The sequence below is a fragment of the Clavelina lepadiformis genome, chromosome 3 (assembly GCF_947623445.1).
Source record: "Clavelina lepadiformis chromosome 3, kaClaLepa1.1, whole genome shotgun sequence".
In the NCBI taxonomy this organism is placed as follows: Eukaryota; Metazoa; Chordata; class Ascidiacea; order Aplousobranchia; family Clavelinidae; genus Clavelina; species Clavelina lepadiformis.
In genome coordinates this window covers 2,388,510-2,414,028 of record NC_135242.1, presented here as the reverse complement: position 1 = coordinate 2,414,028, position 25,519 = coordinate 2,388,510, and the positions used below count along the sequence as shown (strand labels likewise).

The window sequence follows — 25,519 nt, the reverse complement described above, 5'->3', positions numbered from 1 at the left end:
AAGCCCTTCAAAGGCTTCGTCGCTTTTTTCCCGCTTAATGATTATGTATTTCCGAGCAATGTTAGCATGACTTTGTTCTATTATACCGTGAAATAAATAGCACCAATTTTTCGCTCCCAACACTAACTGGGGAAATGTAAACGATAAAACATAATCATAATCATAATCTTTATTTTGTGCGTTAAGCATTAAGAAAAGACAAAATGTGCGACTGAAAAATTTCAATTTTTTTGATAAAGACTAAGCCTACAAAATTTGATCAAGACAGAAGGGAATTGTTTTAGTTGTTAAACCAAAATATGTGTATTGTTAATTTTATAAAGTCCGCAACTTTGTATTGACTCTGTCATTATATTAAAATTACGATATTTTGTTATTATTTATTACTGTGTTGGAATTGTATGTGACTGTTTTATCTAAATAATCCTCCAAAACTTTTTCTTGAACTGCTGCAATGACTACTTTGGTTTGGCAGGCCAGGTGGGGGTTAAATGTTTAGTTAGAGGTAAACCGTATGAAAGCGTAAGTAAATCTACACCAAAATAATCCCACTGCGCAAAAGTTAGTGGCAATAAAATCAAGATTTGTCTACAATTCCGTCATTATCTGAATCAGAGGGCTTAGGTTAGTTTCGGGCCAGTGGTATTAAAACAAAATTGACCAAAAATTATAAATTAGAATTCTCACAGCATCACAAGATGTAAACTATTTAAGTAGCATCAAGATAAAAGCTGTATTGGATAATTGGTGAGCGAATAAAACTAATAATGTTAGCGCGATGAGCTTACCATGACGCAAACCAGTGTTTGAGAACCAGCGGGATACCGTATAGTAATGCTCTTGACCCAAGAGCAAAAAGAGTTTTCTAAAGTCCATCCTTCTTGGAAAAATCTCTTCCTCCACCTTCCTCTTTTTGCTGTGAAATTTGCCGAAGTTGCCGTCACTGGTTGAATTTAACTCTCTTAAAGTTTAAAAAAGCGTAAAATAACCAAGAGCGAAGATGCAATGATGATTATGATTGTTGCTTAATAAAGAAGAAAACAAAACCAAACCAGTGCAGAATACGTCATACAGTGAGTAAAATACGAAACAGGCGGACAATAAAAAGAAACAAGTGACTCCCCTTAGCAGAGAAAATGGGAGTTGCAACGTTGTACTGAAGCAATTTGAACGTGAGCGACGACCCATCAAACAGAACTAGTGCTTTCTTATAACTGATAGTGACGCAGATGAAGAGGTAGCAGCGGGACAAAAGCCTGCAGCTGGATGTTTTGTGACGCGGCAAAAAAATAAAAGCTTGCCGGGAGCCACATATTTTCGCTCCGCGGGCCGCAGGTTGCACGCCCCTGCTCTTGGGTAAGGTAGTGTAAAAAATTGCCAAGATTATTTAGAAACAAAGTGAATGTAACAATAAATCTAATGATATAATAATCTATATTTTATAATTCTAGTTAATTGTCGCCACATGTGCTTCAATAGCTTACTATAACTGTGCAACATGTGTTACGCGATGATTTTTTAGATTGCGTGATTACCGCCATGCTTGAGTGTGATGTGATCTTTAACGACTAAAAACATATTTCCGGCCTAATTATCAAACGTTGTACAAGTCATAACAACAGTATCACGCAAACAACAGAAATATTTTGCAATTAGCCTTCAGTCGTTTACTCACATCTCTTGGTGCTTTATAACTTATTTGCTATGAAACGACTACAAAGGTTACAATCTGTTGCGTTTGATTAAAGAAGTTCTCAAAATTATTTGACCAAATTATAGGTTTAGTCCATAGTAGTTACAAAACGTTTAAGGCTAAACTTTTAATGAAAACTTTTCATAGTTATTAAAACAATGATATCAACTGTAAAATATCTAAAATCCTTGCTACTTAAATTAAAATGCTGTCGCTTTCTAATATAATGTAGACTGTAGAGTATTACGGACCGTTTTCTTGCTAATCTTTAACCGCTTTGCTACTTCTCGTTCAGAAAGCTTCATCATCTTAAAACTAACGATTTAAGCATGTTTTTCAGTTCTAAGAGGTGCTTTTTTGCCTATTTTTATTCGAAAATTCTGTACCTTTTGGGGTCAGAGAAACTGCTAAATTACTGAGAAGTAATCCAATTAAATGAACCAACTTCTTTCTAAATAACATTGCATGTAATTTAAAAGCACAAATGCCCGGGGCCTATAGTCCTCCTCACAAACCCTATTTTTGTGGCTTATCTGTTTTTGTCTATATTTGTCTTCAATTCTTTTTATTCAAGGTATTTTCTTTTTTACGATTACTAATCGACTATGAAATTGGAAAACATGTAAAAATCTGGCTATAAAGAGTTTCAAAATTGCACATCATAAATAGCCAGGCCATTAGGTCGTTCCTACGACGCCGAAATCTAAGCCTAGAAAACTTTAGTTCTAACAAGCAAATAACGTCAATTTTGTGTTCTGTGTTGTAGAATTGTGTCACATTTTAGTTGTATTGTTAAAAGGAGTAAAAACACTGTGAAAACATCACGCGCCTTGTAGCGTTTCTAGTTTAAAATTTATTTACTATTACGACGTAAGAAAGTATAAGACATGTATACTGATAAAATAAGCATTAGTTGAAATTATGTAACTTGAGAAATTCTGTGAACTGTTATTAGCAATCACAAGGACCAGGTTTTCCTCATCGTGCGGAGAGTAACAAACTACATGACAAAACATTTTCCTGTCCCACACAATGATGTGCACGATTTTCATGATGTAGGTATAAGCTCTCCCTTGTGTCATTCAATCCAGTTTAATTTCGACTTCCAGCAGTCTAGTACAGAAGCCAGTGTCTCGTTATGTTGTTCTATATTGGACACGCTTTGTTGAGCTGAATGCACGTTCAATAATGTCAGAATCCTGGCAGCGGAGGATTTTGCGACCGATATGTATAGATCATAACTCAGCTCTCACGTTTTAAAATCCGAAGTAACCTTTATGCTAAGTTTACATAACCCATGCTGGCTGTGCTGTTATTAATGCACACATGTGGTTGATAAAGTTGGTTTCAGAAAAGCTGAAGCAAAGTTTTTTGTTCGCTTTCTCAGCTTCAGGCCGAGTTTTCTGAGAATTCGTAACTTTTTCGACAACTCGTTGTCTTTGCTCGACAAAATTTCGCCCATGTCAAGTTACAGAATCACGAATGCCCGGAACTGCAGAAATGATTCGTCGAAAACGAGTTCTTGAACACGGCAGCTATAACATTTCTAAAATGCGGAATAGCAAGTACCAGTGCTTTTAAGCTTCTCATGTATACAATGTTTTAGTATTGTACAATGTACGTCAGATACTCTAGTTATCTAGTAGTTTAGTTAACAAACCAGAAAAAAGGTTAATGAGCTGTCTATTACCAGAAGGCGTACACAACATTAAATTTTTTGAGCAGTTGTTGGTTTCGACAGTTGGTTTCCAAGTGGAAAACCAAACCTGTAACTTTGTAAGGTAACGTAAGGAAACATTTTTTTAATCAACAGTTGTCTTTATTGTTGTGCTGTGAGTGCAGAAGTAAGTTGATCTTCTGATGTAACAGTTGTTGATCTGAAGTAAGTTGTTGCTGTGATTGATCTTCACTTGTTTTAATTGGAATAGATTGAAAACGAAATCGTTAAGTTTAAAGACCAACTTGAAATGGAATTACCAAGCTTGTTCGAAGTTTTGGTTTTGTTTGCTCTATTTTATGTTGCTTTTTTGACGTACAACAACTTGTTCTGTCCTAAGCCAAGTGGCAAGCAGCTTCCACCAGGCTTATTTCCTTGGCCAGTTGTAGGAAATGCTCCACTCTTGGGTTCAGAACCACACAAAACTTTTCATGAGTTGGCCGAGAAATACGGTCCAATCTATAGAATCAAGCTGGGAAGCGTGAAGGCAATTGTATTGAGCGATCTTAAAACTATCAAACAAGCTTTGGTCAAGCAGCGACAAGTGTTTGGTGGCCGGATGCGTTTTGAGACTTACAAGTATCTACAAAATGGAATAAGCAATGTTTTTAATGACGTCAGCACACAAGGAGAGGTATGGAGCAAAACCAAGTTGGAAATGTTACGTCATCTTCACAATCTCTCAACATCTACGACCGTTCGCAAAAAGATGAATGATTTCATCACTGATGACGTCATATACATGCTGAAGAAACTTGAAATTACATCTGAGACGAATTTCGTCAATCCGGAAGACATAATACGCAAGGCGGCAGCCAACACATTGTGCACAATTTGCTTTGGCAAGAGATACGATTATGACGACAAGGTAAAACAAAACCCCTGTTGTTGGTGAGAGAGCGACACAGTGTTGTTTTAAACGTTGCTCGGTAAATTCGATCCATGTCACCTCTTTTAGTTTAACTGTAAAGTTTCTACTTATTATGAATAAACCATGGCTTTTACCTGGCAGCGCATGGTCATCTCAGTAGTTATCTCAGTTATCTCAGTCATCTCAGTTTTACCTGGCATGGTCATCTCAGTAGACCTATAGTAACTGCTTTGAAACTGCTTACTGTATGACGTAGACATGTTAATCCTTTTTTAACTGCAGGATTTCTGTGAATTGCTTCAAGCAAACGAAGTTTTTAGCGCAGTGGTTTCGGCGGGAGCGATGATTGACACCATGCCTTGGATCAGGGTAAAATAGTGTGGGATATGGTCATTTTCCTCTGTGGCATCGCATCAGTTGTTATTTACTCATAATGAAGTTTTATGGGCAACTTAAATTTGGAATTTATCTCCAAAACGGTAACTTGTTCGATCTTGTTTAGGTATTTCCAAAATATCGCCAAATTCTGGAAGCTTACAAGAAAGCAATGAAATACCGTCACAAATGGGCTCTTAAACTGTTAAGTGAAGTTCTGTTTCATGAAAATAGGAACCGTGAGATTTCCCAAAAAGTTAAACTCTCAATTAATATCTTAGAGTGGAAGAAATAGCAACCAGCTCAACGGATAAGGATTTACTAGAGCCAAAAAACGTTGTGACCTCCATGATTAAGTCAAATGGAAAAAGAAAAATTACAACAAAATATATGGATCAGATTGCCAGCATTTGCTCAGAAGTATTCGCAGCAGGTATAAGAATAAAGTCGCAAACAATGAATTAAGATCTTGGAATCATGCTCGGTGTGAATCCCAGCACAACTAGGTTGTATATTGTTAACTATATGTTGTTTTTTAAAGGCCAAGACACCACTCCAACTGCTTTTAATTGGATAATTAATTATTTGCTTCTTTACCCGAACGTGATGAAGAGGATGAAAAACGACATCAATGAAGCGGTAGGAGATCGTCTTCCCACTCTCTTCGATCGTCCGAAGTTGCCTTACATCGATGCCTTCATCCATGAAACTTTTCGTCAATCTTCAATTTTACCTATTTCCATTCCTCACGCAACACTCAAACAAACCGCGCTTTGTGGTTACCACATTCCTCAACGCACCATGGTCTTTGTCAACCAGTATTCAGTCAATCGAGATCCGAATGTTTGGCCAGATTCGGAAAAATTTGATCCAATGAGGTTTCTTTGCAAGGATGAATCTGGAGGAATGACAATGAATAGCGAGGCAGTTGATTAATATTTGATATTCTCGATGGGTTTGAGAAAATGTCCTGGACTTGACCTTGCTAAAGGTTGGCTCTTCCTGGCAACAGCCATCCTAGCTCAGACATGCGAGTTGATGCCAGATCCAGCACATCCTCCATCGCTTGACGCAATTCCTGGACTAGCTTTACGTCCAAGTTGCCTCAGACTGAAGCTTCGTCTAAATACTTTAGAAGTTCAGAAACATTGAGGAGTGGCACAAACTTGCTTTTTAAACTATGAGACCAAAGACGGTGCTGCCGTCAGAAGTTATACATCCAAAGCTGTTTCATCGATTAAATATTTGCTTTTAGTTGTTAGATATTGCTATAAACCACGCTCGACTTAAGCCTAATCTTCTTAATTGTAATTTTCGGATCTGCCGAAGAGATTCCTTTTAGGTAAATATCTCAGTTTAAAAAGTAAAATCTGTTCCATAGAAATTTACTTTCAAGACATGGTTGCTAAATTGTTACAAGATTTTTCTCTGCTGCCAGTGTTCCGGGGTTAATGGGCTTATTCCGTGCAGATACGTTTGTAAATTTTTAGTTGTAAAGCATTCATCATTATTATAGGCGCACTGTATATAAACCAAAGTTATTAGCGCAATAGATATGTAACAATAGAGAAAACCTGAAAAATAGACAGAAAATGTGTATTTTATGCAGAAGAATATATGACACTCACGGTACATAAATATTTGGCATTCCACTTTGTCTTTCAGAACACATCAAGTGGCGAATGAGAAACACTCGGTTTACATTCTCGACATTTATAGCGTATGATTTTATATTGTATAACGACACGATAATTAACCATATTTAACAGCAAATAACTTAGATTAAGTTCACATTTTCTGTTCATAAATGTAATAGAATTGTAGGAAGCACTAAGAAGTTTCTTTAAAAAACATGAGAGCTTTTTGAGCTCGTCATCTCGTGAACTTAGCAAGTCAGATAATCCAAGCGTAATCCGATGCCATTGTGGAAGGTGACGACAAGAAGTCTAAAGAATCTGGCTTTAATTGGGTTGGGGAATGTATTCTCCACGCGAGAGTCCTTGTTGGTGTTGCCCGAAAAAATCTACGAAGTCAAACAGAGAATTAAAAACAATCAGAGCTGTATAGGATGATAAAATCCTAAATACAGCCGGTCTTACACCGAGGTTACTTGTGAGTGTTAACTTACCATGTCGTTTTGATCACCATCTTTTATCATTTGCAATTGATCGGCAATATTTCCAAATGAAATTTTGAAGTTTGTCACCCACCAGTGGTCAGCCTCACCACCCTGGGTAACAACACCTGTCACTACGGTTGTTGTTCTCAAATCAACCTGAAGCCATTCCCCGGGCAATTCTAGATGAAAGTTACAGGTGATTTGTCTGTAAATAGATTGGCAGATTCCTTAGCGATAAGGCGCATCACTTACGTTTGTATGGGTGAGGACTCCAATAACTTTCTCCGTCCAATCGGCCGTTATAGGCGGTGTAAAATTGACCGTAAGTTGTTGATGCAGTCATGTCAACATTTCGAACTCTTTTACTTTTCACACCCACCAAGCATAATTCCTCTGGAAAATATAATAATTTGCTGAAATACTTTGAGATGCGGAAAACTTTCTTACAATCGATATTGATTTTGAACAAATAATAACAATTCTTTCTTGGTCCAAAGTGTTAGGGATTACGATTAATGCACAAAACAAACAGTGAAATGTCCATACAAAGCATCTTTATCAGCAAAGCGTTTCGGTCATATAGGGCTACAACTTAGCATATTGATAAGTCACAGGTCAACAGTTTAGTCGGTAATTAATTTATTGTAAATATTTCTGGAAGTATTCTTGATGCTAATTTAAAAATTTTTCATTTCGTCCATCATCACCATGCGGTGTTTGAATGACATCAGCAGCAGCAGCAGCAGTTGCAAGGACATTGAAAAATGGTTTTAAATGAACGAAACCTTTTAAAATCACCAAAAACGAAAGAATTGTGTTAATGAAAACCTTTCATGTGCACGGTGCACCATGACAATATGAAACATTATTGCAATGAACTACAGTAATTGTGATATTAAGTTATTATATGATGTATATCATAAATTTCATGCTTTCTGTTATACCAGCACAATGGCAGCATTGTGGCGAAAAGTTTTGGAAATATCTTTTGTATCGTTTCTAATATTCGTATGTTTTGTGCGTTTCAGGCATTCCTTGTAGGGCCGGAAATGTTTCCGGCTAATAACCGTTATCGACTAAGATTTTGTTAGCAATTAGCCGACAATGTACGTAGAAGAGAGAAGTTGGAGCAAATTTTTCGTTAATCCATTTAACTCCGGGAAATTGTCTGCTCTGTTAATCACTTTAATGCTCGATTACTTTTTTTTCTGATAAATACCTGTGGTTTAGCATGACGTAAGTTGCTAATGCAACACTTTTCATCACATTTCTTTATAATTAATTACAGTTTTGCCTGCATTTAACAATGTGGAAAGACAATTAGCGACTATGGCGGCTAACCGCTAGCTAACGGTTTAAAAAAAATCGGCTAAATTCCCAGCTCTAATTCCTATAAATAAATTGTCATAACGCGACCGCAACAGGTTACTCACTTTTATCTTTTTGAAAGCTTAAGTCGTTTAAACTTGCTGGGTAGTTAAGGAACTAAAAACTGACTTTCAGTGAAGAATTTACTGTGACAAGCGCAGACGTTCAACGGAAGATAACTAACACCCACAAAATAAGTTTTTTTCTGAAAAGCAACATGTAGTAATTTAACACGTAATTTAAGTAACACCATTTCACACTATAGACTGTAGAGGGTTAATCGTTTTTAAGTCTAAATGGGCCGTTTAACTGCAACTAAACAAACCGGTAGGTGTCGCAACCGATCTATCACAAAGCGTCTGATAAAATACAAATTCAGTTAAACAACACAAATCAAGTTCAAAAAATCATGTACATAGCATATTTGTCCTTTGCCCATTAATAGTAATAATTTGTCAGCACTTCGAGGAAAAACAAGAGATCTGATCTTACAAACTTGCTATCTCAGTGAAATATTTTGTTGTAAACCTGCTGATGCCAATTACTTCCCCCCAAAACCAGTCTTAAACACTGTTAAAGTTAGGATAAAGTCCAAAAACAAGTTGACCTTAAATCAGAGAGCAGTTGTCGCTAATTATACCGGCGAATAGATTTTTAAAAATATGTAGTGGTTTAGCAGTTACTGTAACCAGGCTTTTCCTTAGTCAGGAAACTTACAGCTTTACAGCTAGTCAATTAGCTCTTTTTGTTTTACTAATTTTTAAAGGCATATATTAGATAAAACAACCATCTTTCCTCTAAGTCTAAAAAGTCCAAACGTAGACTCAATTAACACTCGCACAGCACTTCCCAACCGACTGCAACACCACACACAACACAGATTCCATCGTTGTCATACAATGAGGAAATAAACGCGGGACGCTAAATACCAATTAGCCCTAGGGGTAGCGATGTAAGACGTCACAAGAGATCGACTAAAAACACGTGTACATATGAATAGGTAAAATACGACAGCACGTGAGCAAACATAACAAAATCTGACGAGCATGCATACAAATGACACAATGCGAATAAAAACAGAAGTTGACCCACACATTTGACTAAACTAACCTATAAGAGAGGTGCGTACATACAGTGTACAATGTGATGGTTTTAAAACGGGAGCTTAAAAAATAATCCCGTGACATTTATGCAAAAATTGTATTGTATGTTCGCAAATGAATTGCAACTGCATACAATAGCCAAGTAAATAACTTATTTTCTAGGCATTTCAAAAACTAAACATATTTTATAACTTTGAACCATTCTGTCCAACATTCTTAATTCTTACGTTTTATTCCACTATCTTTGATGTCGACAACAAAATTTGATATTGCAAAACTAACGCAAAATCTTTCATTTATGTCGACTTCTAAGTGATGAATTGTAACGGAAAATTACTTCTGTCTTGCCAAGTTTCTTATTTCATTTCGCGGCTCGCTACAGCGAAAACGATATTGTATTCTAATTAAAACGATACAAAATGCCACTAATAATTTCCTTAGCACGCAAGGCCATCGATGGTACAGCAGCACTACTGAAAAACAACCACTACCCAGCCAAGCTAATGTTCACTGACCGTGGCAATGAAGTATGCAGGTCCCATACTTAGTATGTACTGACCGTGGCAAAATTGCTCACGTCCTGAATTGAAAGCTGCAATAATAATTAATTAATCAACGTGAAGACGAAGAACCGCAAAAGGTTGATTGCGAACTTGCGGCAACGCTTGAAAAGAATTTAAATTTTGTAAACTGTCACAAATGCTTTCTTTGTATGACGCACGGTATCACAATCTTTATCCTCCGACTGAGGAGGAAGCCCACAGTGAAATTTGAGTGATCGTGGTTGCTTAATGGTGATACCTGTTTACCGGGAATTGGTGAACGCTCATTTTATCTGTTGGCGTTAAGTTTCTATATTTTTTTATTGAGGCATGTAGCGACGGTCAGAGAAAATATATTCTCTCGCTAGATGTCCCTGATGAACCGTTGCACCTTGCTCGTAGAAATAGTTCACCTTGTTCAGGCTTGGCTGGTCGGCTTTTCGTCAAATAAGACCTGGTGATGGTTGCAGTTGGTTGAAACTTTTTACGTTGTAATGAAATGAACTGTAAGTGTAAATTTTTTGCTTAAATCTTTCAAATCAACATGTTCCATGACCGCAGAATGTCAGTGCTTGCACTTGTTCCAAGTGATCTCACCCATATACCTAGGCCCCCACGCAGCTTCTCTGATGGCGATCTCCATAGGTGACGCTGTTTTTGAAAATAAAGTATTAATTAGCATTATGGTGTCCACAGTTTGTCATTTATATACTTAAGGTTTTATTCAAGTTGAGAAAGTTTTAATTCTCCTCGGGTTTCACGTTTTTTTTTATGTAGGTTGGGTTACAGCAATATAACTATAGCTTCAATTTTCAAGCTATTCTTTTCAAAAAGTTGGCTAGACACTTTCACTACAATGGAGAAATGAAGATTATGTGGACCGCAGTGTATCTGTAATTTACCAAAAGAAATCTAGATTTTCTTAAGTTTGTCGCCATTATACAGTGGAAGAACCGACTATTTCTAGAAGCACAAATCGGCAAAGATAGTTGTGACTGGAAACAGGTTTTCACGAGTGACTGCGTTTTGAGAAATCGTGCGACAAAACATCGCGTGTCTTAAAAACCGTAACACTTGTCGGTTTTGATAACTACTCTCGCACTGTCGCACTTTTTCTCATCATTTACCTGCTTTTAGCTTATTTCATGTGACACATTATCCCGCTATCCTTGAGGACCTAATTGGTAATTAACGCCCCGCGCTTATTGTCTCGTCGAATCTGTGTTTGGTTTTGGTGTGTGACTCTCGAGTGGGGAGTGCTTGGGTAGAAAAGGGGCATTCTACCATTTGCACTTTTAAGAGAGACTGCTTTTTTTTTACTGGCAATGCTGCGAATCGGCAAACGCAGCTGTGAATGAAGAAGTCTTCACGAATGACTGGATTTTAAATGGTAGCGTGACAAAGCATTTCGCAACTGTGCGAACCATAACAATAGAGGGGCGTTGCATCAGCAGCAATTCCGGCTTTACATTTCGAGTGTTTGGTGCTATAAAAGTTAGCGCTATCTGCAAAAGATTTTTAGAAACAGAAACTTATGTTAGAGTTACGGTGGTTGAGTGCTGTAGTATGTTTCTGCCATTTCTTGAGCGGTCTTTCGGACTGTAGCCAGGGCAAAATTTCTAAGGAAGCAAATATGTCAGGTACGGCCCCGAATAAGTATGTTGTTAAATGTAGTTCAGCAATAAAATGTTTTCTGTTAGAATTCCAAAAAATCTGCGAAGGCGAGGGCATTTGTGTCAAATAGCTACGACCTGTGGTCTCCCTATAACGTTATAGTCAGACGGAGGCGGTCTTGCGGATCGGCGTATACCGGCTATTCTTAAAGGAAATTCAACCAAGTTCCCGAAGCTATCAAAAAGTTTTTTGTCCAATCATAAAGAGGTAATGAGCCATAAAAAATAAAAATTGAGAAAGAAAGGATATTTAACACATATCTCGATTGACACTGGGTGCAGGGATATAACATGTACAATGGAAGCTGCTTAGGCTTGCGTAGCTTGATTACACTCTTCAAGTAAGGATTATTGTCAAAAATGTGTTCGACTAATATTTTCTTGTTTGATTGCATCGCTTTTAAAGGATTATTATATGTTTAAGAGGAAAAAAAATAATTCGCTAATTTATAAAATTTAATTTGTAATTGTAAATGAATGTAAATGTTTATAAATGTAAATGTACAAATTTTGTAAAAAACAATGTTTCGCAGATATGTTTTTACGTAAAAGTTAAATTATTTTAATACGTATTTATATCAAACATTAATTTGCATCGATTTAAAAGTAGCCCTGTCACAATTCTGTTTTCATATTTTACTATTAAACTACACAAGTATCCCGTCATTGAAATTTTCTGTTTATCTCCATATATCGCTCGTCTTCTTTTGAAAGATGTGACAAGCTTGGGACCTTCTTGATTCAAATACTGAGTGTTTGATACGAAAGTTTACAAATTGTTTTCATGCCACCACAGCTGTCACCATAGCTTCTATGCTACATGTTCTTCTATGTTACGTAGCTTGCACAGCTGTGCGATTTGTTTTGTTGTTCGTTTCTTTTTGATGCAACCCAGTTGGTCCAAATACTTTCACAAGTCGATGAAAAAATTGTGCTTTTTATGGTAAGCTCCCGCTTACACCGTTACAATTGCTTCATCCAAAATACGAAAGTTATTTCAGATGAGTGTAACGTTTTACTTAAACGTTCATAGAAATATGTGTGGAAAACAGATAGGTCGGAAAATATGGGCCTGGCTATACGAACACGATGATGTAGCATAAACAATTACAAACTTTGACTTATTAATTTGAAGTATTGGTTTAGCTTTATAAAACAAAGATTTTAGACACGTTTTGACGGTTATGGTTACAGTTGCTTTTATGAAATACTTTTATAGTCATTTCTGCTGAATATTGAACAACTATACTTTTACAAATTGATTAATGTATGGCTAATGCAACAAACTTACTGTACACAGAGTTTTTGCACAACACAGCTCGAACACACTGAAAATGATGGCATTTATTAAAAAGTGTTGGTTCAGTGCTAACTTAACTGGCACTACAGTTAATAAACAATAACTGTAAATAATTCCACAATTTTGAGTTGTTGTGAAACATAGGATAGCGTATATTTTGACACCGTTCACATATAATTGATATTATTGCAATTCATGATAATAAGTCCAAAGTTTTCTTATTTTGTTGCAGAGTATGTTTAGCTATAATAATAGCAACTGCTATTATTTATATTATCATGGATCAAAGCAAGACAGAAGAATTAGAACTTGCCAGCAAATTGAAAATTGATCTTTGTGACGAAAATGGTCGAGAGAAAGACCCAGCTAAGTGTGCTGAGATATTCCACAAAATGGGCATCATTTACATGAATCGAGCAAATCTGACCAAAGATAAACTTTGTTTCATCCAAAGCGCAACGTTGCTGAATGCTGCGATTGTGAGAGATCCGGCAAACAAAGCAAAGGTAGAGGAAGATCTCCAGACACTTTGTTTGTATCTTCTCAAATCAGCCAATGCAGACGACGATCAAGCTGATCTATTGTTGGAAACCAAGCGGGTGAAAGAAATGGTGGACAAGATGAGAACAAATACAAAAGATGAGCTTAAACTGTTGAATAATATTCCGGATGAGGCAGAGGCTGATGAACTTAGACAACTGGAAGAGGCCAAAATAATCACTGTTCAAATATTGCAAGAAAATGTAACAAACGACTTTAAATCCCTAATGAAATTGTTAGCCGAGTTCTGCGTTCATGTTTTGGGGGAATTACCTTGTGATTATGCTTTGGTTGGAATGGGTTCATTAGCTCGAGGTGAGGTGACACCATATTCTGATTTTGAAAATCTTATTGTATTGCAAGAAGGTGTGCAGAATTGGCCAAACTATCAATCGATCTTGGAACATTATCGCTGGTTTGCTGTCATTTTTCAAGTCGTCATCATCAATCTTGGGGAAACCATAATTCCTAGTGTAATAATTTCAAGTTTAAATGATTTCAATTCACCAAATGGGAATTGGTTTTGGGATAAAAACACAAAGCATGGTATTTCATTTGATGCCTTGTATCCTTTTGCTAGTAACGTCCCACTTGGTAGGGTAATAAAAACTAAAAATAAATCTCACACGACAGAACTGATCAAACCAGTTAGTGCAATGGTACATTACCTGGACAATGAAGAAGATGCTCGCATAGGCTATCACTTAGCGGATATTCTTTCTCGTAACTGTTATGTTGCTGGAAATGTAGCTCTCTATAAAGAATTTGACAAACAAGTTAAGATCAAGCTGTCAGCTGAACAAAACAAATCTGCTATTGTTTCTAAACTTCACGAATATATTAAAGAAGACTTGGAAAAGTTTGGAATAAGAAATAATCTTTACTACGTGAGCGATGCAGACAGTTGTAACATCAAGGTTGTTGTTTACAGGAGCACAACTATTTTTATATCTGCCCTTGGAAAGCTACTTGACATAAGATCACCTTCATGCTTCGAGATTGTCCATGAGCTTGCCTCAGTTGGTTTGTCTAAGTATTTTGCTCATAAGTTGAAGTATGCAGTGGCTGTTGCTTGTGAAGTTCGTTTGAAAATTTATGCTGGGAAAGAGGAACAGGATAATTGGATTGATGAGGGGTTAATGTCAAAGAGTGAGGTTGGCGAACTGAGTCAGACTGTTGGAGCAAAAAGTCTCATCGATTACTTTTTAATTGCCTATTCATTGCAATACGACATTGCGAAATACCACAAGTTTCCTTTAGTAAATTTTTATGAAAGTCCCGAAGTGTTGGTTGCAGTGGCCAACTATTACTTTCGACGTTATCAAAGTGCTATTCAGTCTGGAAAGTTTATTCTCACTAATGCTACAAAGAAAAATGACCAACTAACTGCAAATTGGCAGAAAGTTTCTAATAAAACTAAACTATCTTTATTTGGAAAACACTATTCACAAATTCAGCTGCATTTGAACAGTATAAACGGTGCAGAAAAACCTGGGTTGCTGAAGAATATTTCTGAACAGGCGGTTTCTTCGCGGGATATTGCTGATACATTACAAATAATGAGTATTTGTTTTGTAAGAATGGAAAAATATAATGAAGCATTGCTTGCAAATGAACAAGAACTAGCTGTACGAAAAAAGCTTCCGAAATACGAGGGACAGGAAAGAGACATTGCAATATGTTCAAACGCTTCTGGTGTTGCTTGGTCTGGTTTGGGAAACCATAAGCAATCTTTACTGGAGGCACAATCGTCACTAAATTCTGTTCTCGAAATGAAATACAAAGACAAAACAAGGGATTTGGTAATGACATATTTCAATGTCGGTTGTCAGCATAATGAGCTACGACAGAGTGACAGAGCCCTAACAGCACTTCGAGAAGGTATGCGTATTCTGCGGAAATTGCCACCTACTACTTCAACTAAAAGATATTTATCAAGATTCCATCAGGAGATTGGTGTTGCTTTATTTAATAAACAGAAATTTGACAACGCTTTGAACGAATTTAAAACATCACTAAAGATGCGAAAGCAAATTTCTTCAGATGAAACCAAAGATGAAGATATCGCAGATATCATCAACAACATGGCTCAATGTTTAATATCGATGGGGGAGTCTACAGAAGCTAAGAAACTTCATGAAGAGGAACTAGTCATTCGTGAAAACGTCTTGTCAGATCAAGGTTTTGATTTTTATCTTACCAATAGGTTTTATCGAAAAGGAATCTGCCTTGATAATCTCACAAGACATGAAGATGCGATTGAATGTTACAAGTCTGCCCTTACTTTCAGAAAGCAGTATTTAAGCGATTTGCCTGAAGATAGATATATCGCTTTGCTTAACCTCCGTCTCGGAAATTCGTTTTGTCTGTCGAAGAAATGGGAGGAAGCTCTAAGTCACTATCAGCATGGTTTGGAAATAGCGTTAACACCTAAAGAAAGTTGGAATGATCTCAGCAACTTTCATCATCATATCGCAATCTGCTTGGAAAATCTTGATAGATACGAGGAAGCGTTGAAATACTATCGTCTATCTGTAGAGAATAGAAATGTGTTCTCAGAAAATGCAGAAAAGGATAAAAACATTGCTGTCATCTATAACGACATGGGGAACTGCTTGAGAAAAGCTCACAAATTCCAAGAAGCTTTGAATATTTGTGAAAAGAGTCTTCATATACACAGGCTCGCATCAGAGGATAAATTCAAAGATTTGGATGTGGCGAATAGTCTTCACAAGGTCAGTTTGTGCTTCACTGGCCTCTGTGATTACAGTAAAGCTTTGGAAAACGATGTGTTGTCTTTAGAGATAAAAAGAACAATTTCGAAAAACGAAAATACAGATGAAGTTGTAGCCGCTGCTTATTACAGTGTAGGAGCATCTTTGTTTAACATCAGAAAATATCAGGATGCTTTAAAAAACTTGCATAATGCTTTGGAAATACGAATTCAGGTTTCAACAAACAACTCGGTGGATGACAATGTAGCAAACACACATCGTGAAATAGGGAAGTGTCTAACATGTTTAGGTAATTTTCCGAAAGCATTGCATCACTTTGATTTGGCAATAGAAGTAAAGAAACGATTGTCAACCGATCAATGCAAGAAAGAACTTATTTCTGTTCTTGAGAGCAAAGCTTATTGCTTACACTCAGTAGCCTGTTACGATAAATCGAACGAAATTTATGAAGAAATTTTGATTATGGTGAAATCCACTTCAAAAGACAGAACGTCTGGTTATAAGACTGCTGATATGCTTTCTGACTGCGGAAGGTACTTGCTTCGTCTCCAGCAATACGAAAAAGCTTTGCAACATTTTCAATCTTCTTTAGATATGAGGAAAAAATTGAAGCAAGAAGACAATGATAAAATAACAGGTATTTACAATAAAATGGGCAAATGCTTAAAAAACATGGGAAAGGTGGAAGATGCTCTTCAGTATTTCCAGTTAGACTTAAACATCAAGCAAAATATTCATTCTGATGGAAATACCCACTATGGCTTGGTTTGCACTCTCAACGATATCGGTTTATGTCTGGATACACTTGTTCGTCATAACGAAGCATTAGATTATTACAAACGTTCGTTGAGTATGAGGGAAGAGTTAGCTACAGATGTTAGCATTGATAAAGACGTATCGGTGATATGCCAAAATATTGGAACTTGCTTGCTGAACCTTGAGAAATTCGAAGAAGCTCTTAATTATTATGATCGAAGCTTACATATTTGGAAAAAACTTCACAAGCATGTAGCAGACGACAAAGTACTGAAGAGTGCTTCATGGAACACTACCTTCTACAGGATTCACGCTGCAATGGGAAAGTGTTTGTATAATCTTGGCAGCAAAGCAGAAGCATTGAAACAATACCAACTTGCGGTGGAGGAGAAAACATCAACATCAATTGATAGAGAAAAAGATAAAGATTTAGCTGAAATTTATGACATCATGGGAATTTGCTTGAGAGGGATGCGTGATTTTCATCAAGCTTTAGAATTTTCTGAAAAGAGTTTACAAATAAGGAAGTTGGCATCAGAGGATGAAAGCAAGGATATGGATGTGGCTAAAAGTCTCCATGAAATTAGTTTGTGTTTTACTGGGCTCAATAAGTTCGATGATGCGTTGGAAAAACATCTATGTTATTTAGAGATAACAAAAAGGGCAAATCCTCAAATCGACGATGGAAACAAGTCAGTAGCCACAGGACTTTATTATGTAGGAGCATCATTGTTTGCTCTTCATAAGTATGAAGATGCATTACACTATTTTCGAGAAGCTCTGAAAATTCAAAGAGATTCGTCTTCAAACGTTTCTATGGATTCCATTTTCTAAACTGTCGCTAAAACACAACATCAAATAGGCAAGTGTTTGGCATTTCTTAGTCGCTTTGAAGAATCATTGAAACATCTTCGTTTTGCCTTAGACGTATATAAGCAATCGACAAATGATAAAAACAAAGGGAATTTGCTTAAGGTTCTGTCCGATATAAGCGGTTGCCTAAGTTTTGCAAACCGTTCTAATGAGGCAAAAGAAATAAACAAGGAAGTGTTGGCGATACTAAAATCTGATTTATCAGATAGAAGTCCCAGTTATGAGACTGCTGGCATGCTTTATGATTGCGCTCTTCAGTTATCCGATCTTCATCAGCATGAGGAAGCTTTAGAAAACTTTCAAGCATCTTTAGAAATGAGAAAGCAGTTGAATCAACCCGAGGAAGATGAAACGATCGCAATCACTTATCACAACATCGGAAATTGCTTACAAAAAATGGAAAGAGCAGAAGAAGCTCTTACATATTTGGAGAAAGACTTAAACATTTTAAAGCAAATTTATCCTGATGAACATCCAAATCGGGATTTCATTTGCTCACTGTATCAAATTGGTTCCTGCTTGTGTTCACTCCAACGTTTTGCGGAACATTACCTTATTCCAAGCGGTCTTTAAGCATGAGGCAAGAGTTAATTGGAAACATTGATGCTGACAAAGACGCTTGTTTGTTTTGCTACAATATTGGACGATGTCTAGCAGGCCTCAAACAATTTACTGATGCTCTTAAATATTTTCATCAAGGTTTAGAGATCTGGAAAAAAGTTGATGAAGCTGTTGTAAAAGATAAAATGATCACAAACTTTACTGCTTATATCAAGTTTTGCTCATCAAAATTGCAAACTACAACTGCACCTAACTGTAGCCTAATGTAATATTCACGATGGCTGAACCGTGTAATAAAGAATGCAATTTAGAAATGATGACCATAAATGACAAATTTATTTATGAAATATTGCAAAACATGTTGCTGTAAAATGAAATATAGGTTAAAATGAAGCATTTTGTTTTAAAAGTATGACTTGTGTTTTTTTATACAAAATGGGAAGTATGGTGCACTTTTATATATCATCTTATATAAAGAATTTGTTAAGTAATTTATCATAAATAATGAATTAGTATAACCTTCATAGATAATATTGACTTCAAAGTGCAACAAAATATGATATAATAGATTCTAATTAATCTAATACATTAAGCAGTGAAGTTATTCACCATTTTGTCAATTAAGTTAATGCTTGAGTTTCCAAAACTGTGTTCACTTCAGTCATGTTTTGCGATGAGTAAATATTTTTTGCTTCTACTTTATGAACGTGTATCTTGTTTATCAGAGAAATGCTTTTGTTTTAAAACAAGCATTTCAGTGCAAACTTTATTTTCTCGTTGCGTGAAACTTTGTGGTGATTTCTTGTATCATTCAGCTTAATAACATTTCTAACATATTGTTTACAAAACGTAAGATTGAATTTTATGAAGTATCTTTTCTTCTTGAAAACTTTGTATATTATTTTAATGTTATGTACATATAATATGTTGCTTATATATGCATCTGCATCTTGCCATGAACAAGTAATAGTTTGGTTTCATAACCACATTTAGGTTGGCTGACCATGTTAAGCTTTTGTCTTTGAAGCATCGCAGTCTAGTTTACATCCTGCTCGTTTTAAGTCCTTTATAGGCTTAGTCACTTTTTTCCCGCTTAACAATTATGTATTTCAGAGCAATGTTATCATGATTTTGTTCTATTATACCGTGAAAAAATTAGCACCAATTTTTCGCTCCCAACACTAACTGGGGAAATGTAAACGGTAACACATAATCGTGTCTTTAATATTGTGCGTTAAGCATTAAGAAAAGACAAAATTGTTTGATAAAGACTAAGCCTAGAAAACTTGATAAAGACAGATGGGAATTGTTTGAGTTGTTAAACCAAAATATGTGCATTGTTAATTTTATAAAGTCCGCAACTTTGTAGTGACTCTGTCATAAAAATACGATGTTTTGTTGTGATTTATTACTGTGTTGGACTTGGATGTGATCGTTTTTTGTAAATAATCCACCAAAACTTTTTGTTGAACTGCTTTAATGACTACTTTGATATAGCAGATCAGGTGGGGGTGAAATGTATAGTACAGATAAACCGTATCAAAGTGAAAGTAAATCTACACCAAAATAATCCCACTGCACAAAAGTTAGTGGCTCTAAAATAAAGATTTGTCTACAATTCCGTCATTGTCTGAGTCAGAGAGCTTAGGTTAGTTTCGGGCCAGTGGTATTAAAACAAAATTAACCAAAAATTATAAATGAGAATTGTCACAGCATCACAAGATGTAAACTATTTAAGTAGCACTAAGATAAAGGCTGTATTGGATAATTAATTGGTGAGCGAATAAAACTGACAATGTTGGCGCGATGAGCTTACCATGACGCAAACCAGTGTTTGATAACCAGCGGGATACCGTATAGTAATGCTCTTGATCCAAGAGCAAAAAGAGTTTTCTAAAGTCCATCCTTCTTGGAAAAGTCTCTTCCTCCACCTTCCTCTTTTTGCTGTGAAATTTGCCGAAGTTGCCGTCACTGGTTGAATTTAACTCTCTTAAAGTTTAAACAAGCGTAAAATGACCAAGAACGAAGGCGCAAAGTTATGATTGTTGCTTAATAACGGAGAAAACAAAACCAAACCAGCGCAGAATACGTCATACAGTGAGTAAATTACGAGACAGGCGGAAAATAAAAAGAAACAAGTGACTCCACTTAGCGTAGAAAATGGGAATTGCAACGATTTACTGAAGCAATTTGAAGGTGAACGACAACACATCAAACAGAACTAATGCTTTCTTATAACTGGTAGTTACGCAGATAAAAAGCTAGCAGCGGGACAAAAAGCCTTTGTGGCGTCAACAAAATGTTTTGTGGCTCGGGCCAAAAAACAAAAGCCTGCCGGGAGCCACATATTTTCGCTCCGTGAATTGCAGGTTGCACGCCACTGTTCTTGGGTAAGGCAATGCATAAAAATAGCCAAGATTTTTTAGAAACAAAATGAATGTAATAATAAATCTAATCATGTAATAATCTATATTGTATAAATCTAGTTAATTGTCGCCACATGTGCTTCAATACGTCACTAATTGCGCAACATGTGTTACATGATGATTTTTTAGATTGCGTAATTACCGCCACGCTTGAGTGTGATGTGATCTTTAACGACTAAAAAACATATTTCCTGCCTACATATCAAACGTTGTACAAGTCATAACAACAGTATCACGAAAACAACAGAAATATTTTGCAATTAGCCTTCAGTTGTTTACTCACATCTCTTGGTGCTTTATAACTTATTTGCTATAAAACGACTACAAAGGTTACAATCTGTTGCGTTTGATTAAAGAAGTTCTCAAAATTATTTGACCAAATTATAGGTTTAGTCTATAGTAGCTACAAAACTTTTAAGGCTAAACTTTTAATGAAAACTTTTCATAGTTATTAAAACAATGATATCAACAGTAAAAGATCTAAAATCCTTGTTACTTAAATTTAAATGCTGTCGCTTTCTAATATTATGTAGACTGTAGACTAGTGTAGAGTATTACGGACTGTTGTCTTGCTAATCTCTAACCGCTTTGCTACTTCTCGTTCAGAAAGCTTTATCGTCTTAAAACTAACGATTTGAGCACGTTTTTCAGTTCTAAGAGATGCTTTTTTGCCTACTTTTATTCGAAAATTTTGTACCTTTTGGGGTCAGAGAAACTGCTAAATTACTGAGAAGTAATCCAATTAAATGAAACAACTTCTTTCTAAATAACATTGCATGTAATTTAAAAGCACAAATGCCCGGGGCCTATAGTCCTCCTCACAAACCCTATTTTTGTGGCTTATCTATTTTTGTCTTCAATCCTTTTTTCATGGTATTTTCTTGTTTACGATTACTAATCGACTATGAAATCGGAAAACATGTAAAAATCCGGTTATAAAGAGTTTCAAAATTGCACATCATAAATAGCCAGGCCATTAGGTCGTTCCTACGACGCCGAAATCTGAGCCTAGAAAACTTTAATTCTAACAAGCAAATAACGTTAATTTTGTGTTCTGTGTTGTGGAATTGTGTCACATTTTAGTTGTATTGTTAAAAGGAGTAAAAACAGTTTGAAAACATCACGGGCCTTGTAGAGTTTCTAGTTTAAAATTTATTTACTACTACGACGTAAGAAAGTCTAAGACATGTATACTGATAAAATAAGCATTAGTTGAAATTATGTAACTTGAGAAATTCTGTGAACTGTTATTAGCAATCACAGGGACCAGGTTTTCCTCATCGTGCGGAGAGTAATAAACTACATGACAAAACATTTTCCTGTCCCACACAATGAAGAGCACGATTTTCATGATATAAGTATAAGTTCTCCCTTGTGTCATTCAATCCAGTTTAATTTCGACTTCCAGCAGTCTGGTACAGAAGCCAGTGTCTCGTTATGTTGTTCTATATACGGACATGTTTTGTTGAGCTGAATGCACGTTCAATAATGTCAGAATCCTGGCAGCGGAGGATTTTGCGACCGATACGTATAGATCATAACTCAGCTCTCACGTTTTAAAATCCGAAGTAACCTTTATGCTAAGTTTACAAAACCCAAGCTGGCTGTGCTGTTATTAATGCACACATGTGGTTGATAAAGTTGGTTTTAGAAAAGCTGAAGCAAAGTTTTTTGTTCGCTTTCTCAGCTTCAGGCCGAGTTTTCTGAGAATTCGTAACTTTTTCGACAACTCGTTGTCTTTGCTCGACAAAATTTCGCCCATGTCAAGTTACAGAATCACGAATGCCCGGAACTGCAGAAATGATTCGTCGAAAACGAGTTCTTGAACACGGCAGCTATAACATTTCTAAAATGCGGAATAGCAAGTACCAGTGCTTTTAAGCTTCTCATGTATACAATGTTTTAGTATTGTACAATGTACGTCAGATACTCTAATTATCTAGTAGTTTAGTTAACAAACCAGAAAAAAAGTTAATGAGCTGTCTATTACCAGAAGGCGTACAGAACATTAACTTTTTTGAGCAGTTGTTGGTTTCGACAGTTGGTTTCCAAGTGGAAAACCAAGCCTGTAACTTTGTAAGGTAACGTAAGGAAACATATTTTTAATCAACAGTTGTCTTTATTGTTGTGCTGTGAGTGCAGAAGCAAGTTGATCTTCTGATGTAACAGTTGTTGATCTGAAGTAAGTTGTTGCAGTGATTGATCTTCACTTGTTTTAATTGGAATAGATTGAAAACAAAATCGTTAAGTTTAAAACCAACTTGAAATGGAATTACCAAGCTTGTTAGAAGTTTTGGTTTTGTTTGCTCTATTTTATGTTGCTTTTTTGACGTACAACAACTTGTTCTGTCCTAAGCCAAGTGGCAAGCAGCTTCCACCAGGCTTATTTCCTTGGCCAGTTGTAGGAAATGCTCCACTCTTGGGATCAGAACCATACAAAACTTTTCATGAGTTGGCCGAGAAATACGGTCCAATCTACAGAATCAAGCTGGGAAGCGTGAAGGCAATTGTATTGAGCGATCTTAAAACTATCAAACAAGCTTTGGTCAAGCAGCGACAAGTGTTTGGTGGCCGGATGCGTTTTGAGACTTACAAGTATCTACAAAATGGAATAAGCAATGTTTTTAATGACGTCAGCACACAAGGAGAGGTATGGAGCAAAACCAAGTTGGAAATGTTACGTCATCTTCACAATCTCTCAACATCTACGACCGTTCGCAAAAAGATGAATGATTTCATCACTGATGACGTCATATACATGCTGAAGAAACTTGAGATTACATCTGAGACGAATTTCGTCAATCCGGAAGACATAATACGCAAGGCGGTATCCAACACATTGTGCACAATTTGCTTTGACAAGAGATACGATTATGACGACAAGGTAAAACAAAACTTCTGTTGTTGGTGAGAGAGCGACACAGTGCTGTTTTAAACGTTGCTCGGTAAATTCGATCCCTGTTACCTCTTTTAGTTTAGCTGTAAAGTTTCTACTAATTATGCATAAGCCATGTCTTTTACCTAGCAGCGCATGGTCATCTCAGTAGTTATCTCAGTTATCTCAGTTATCTCAGTTATCTCAGTTATCTCAGTTATCTCAGTTATCTCAGTTATCTCAGTTATCTCAGTTATCTCAGTTATCTCAGTTATCTCAGTTATCTCAGTTATCTCAGTTATCTCAGTTATCTCAGTTTTACCTGGCACGGTCATCTCAGTAGACCTATAGTAACTGCTTTGAAACTGCTTACTATATGACGTAGACATGTTAATCCTTTTTTAACTGTAGGATTTCTGTGAATTGCTTCAAGCAAGCGAAGTTTTTAGCGCAGTGGTTTCGGCGGGAGCGATGATTGACACCATGCCTTGGATCAGGATAAAATAGTGTGGGATATGGTCATTTTCCTCTGTGACATCGCATCAGTGATTATTTGCTCATAATGAAGTTTTATGGGCAACTTAAATTTGAATTTGATTTCCAAAACGTTAACTTGTTCGATATTGTTTAGGTATTTCCAAAATATCGCCAAATTCTGGAAACTTACAAGAAAGCAATGAAATACCGTCACAAATGGGCTCTTAAACTGTTAAGTGAAGTTCTGTTTCATGAAAATAGGAACCGTGAGATTTCCCAAAAAGTTAAACTCTCAATTAATGTCTTAGAGTGGAAGAAATAGCATCCAGCTCAACGGATAAGGATCTAATAGAGCCAAAAAACGTTGTGACCTCCATGATTAAGTCAAATGGAAATGGAAAAATTACAACAAAATATATGGAACAGATTGCCAGCATTTGCTCAGAATTATTCGCAGCAGGTATAAGAATAAAGTCGCAAACAATGAATTAAGATCTTGGAATCATGCTCGGTGTGAATCCCAGCACAACTAGGTTGTATATTGTTAACTATATGTTGTATTTTAAAGGCCTAGACACCACGCCAACTGCTTTTAATTGGATAATTAATTATTTGCTTCTTTACCCGAACGTGATGAAGAGGATGAAAAACGACATCAATGAAGCGGTAGGAGATCGTCTTCCCACTCTCTTCGATCGTCCGAAGTTGCCTTACATCGATGCCTTCATCCATGAAACCTTTCGTCAATCTTCAATTTTGCCTATTTCCATTCCTCACGCAACACTCAAACAAACCACGCTTTGTGGTTACCACATTCCTCAAGGCACCATGGTCTTTGTCAACCAGTATTCCGTCAATCGAGATCCGAATGTTTGGCCAGATCCGGAAAAATTTGATCCGATGAGATTTCTCTGCAAGGATGAATCTGGAGAACTGACAATGAATGGCGAGGCAGTTGATAAATATTTGATATTCTCGATGGGTTTGAGAAAATGTCCTGGACTTGACCTTGCTAAAGGTTGGCTCTTCCTGGCAACAGCCATTCTAGCTCAGACATGCGAGTTGATGCCAGATCCATCACATCCGCCATCGCTTGATGCAATTCCTGGACTAGCGTTACGTCCAAGTTGCCTCAGACTGAAGCTTCGTCTAAATACTTTAGAAGTTCAGAAACATTGAGGAGTGGCACAAAGTTGCTTTTTAAACTATGAGACCACAGACGGTGCTGCCGTCAGAAATTGTACATTCAAAGCTGTTTCATCGATTAAATATTTGCTTTTAGTTGTTAGATATTGCTATAAACTGTGCTCGACTTAAACCTAATCTTCTTAATGTAATTCTCGGATCTACCTAAGAGATTCCTTTTAGGTAAATACCTGAAGTTAAAAAGTAAAATCTGTTCCATAGAAATACACTTTCAAGACATGGTTGTTGAATTGTCACAAGATTTTCCTCTGCCACCGGTGTTCCGGGCTGCTGGGCTTATGCTGTGCAGATACTTTTGTAAATTTTTAG

At 36.5% G+C, this 25,519-nt stretch overlaps 3 protein-coding genes across 3 annotated transcripts; 2 read left to right on the top strand and 1 right to left on the bottom strand.

Annotated features, from left to right (window-relative positions):
* Nucleotides 1–2,900: 2,900 nt before the first annotated feature.
* On the top strand, nt 2,901–6,233 carry LOC143450631 (cytochrome P450 1B1-like). The gene is made up of 5 exons (XM_076951256.1): nt 2,901–4,278; nt 4,564–4,650; nt 4,784–4,860; nt 4,938–5,089; nt 5,198–6,233. The coding sequence occupies exons 1-5, from the start codon at nt 3,661–3,663 to the stop codon at nt 5,590–5,592; spliced, it is 1,329 nt and encodes a 442-aa protein (XP_076807371.1). The 5' UTR covers nt 2,901–3,660; the 3' UTR covers nt 5,593–6,233.
* Nucleotides 6,234–6,269: 36 nt separating this feature from the next.
* LOC143450632 (retinoschisin-like) lies at nt 6,270–7,164 on the bottom strand. Its single transcript, XM_076951259.1, has 3 exons — nt 7,028–7,164; nt 6,785–6,954; nt 6,270–6,679 (listed from the first exon to the last, which is right to left on the bottom strand). Exons 1-3 carry the CDS (start codon nt 7,116–7,118, stop codon nt 6,542–6,544), a joined length of 399 nt encoding a protein of 132 aa, XP_076807374.1. The 5' UTR covers nt 7,119–7,164; the 3' UTR covers nt 6,270–6,541.
* A 15,253-nt stretch (nt 7,165–22,417) lies between these two features.
* Nucleotides 22,418–25,213, top strand: LOC143450630 (cytochrome P450 1B1-like). The gene is made up of 5 exons (XM_076951255.1): nt 22,418–23,536; nt 23,939–24,025; nt 24,159–24,235; nt 24,313–24,464; nt 24,573–25,213. Exons 1-5 carry the CDS (start codon nt 22,919–22,921, stop codon nt 25,181–25,183), a joined length of 1,545 nt encoding a protein of 514 aa, XP_076807370.1. The 5' UTR covers nt 22,418–22,918; the 3' UTR covers nt 25,184–25,213.
* The last annotated feature ends 306 nt before the right edge of the window (nt 25,214–25,519 follow it).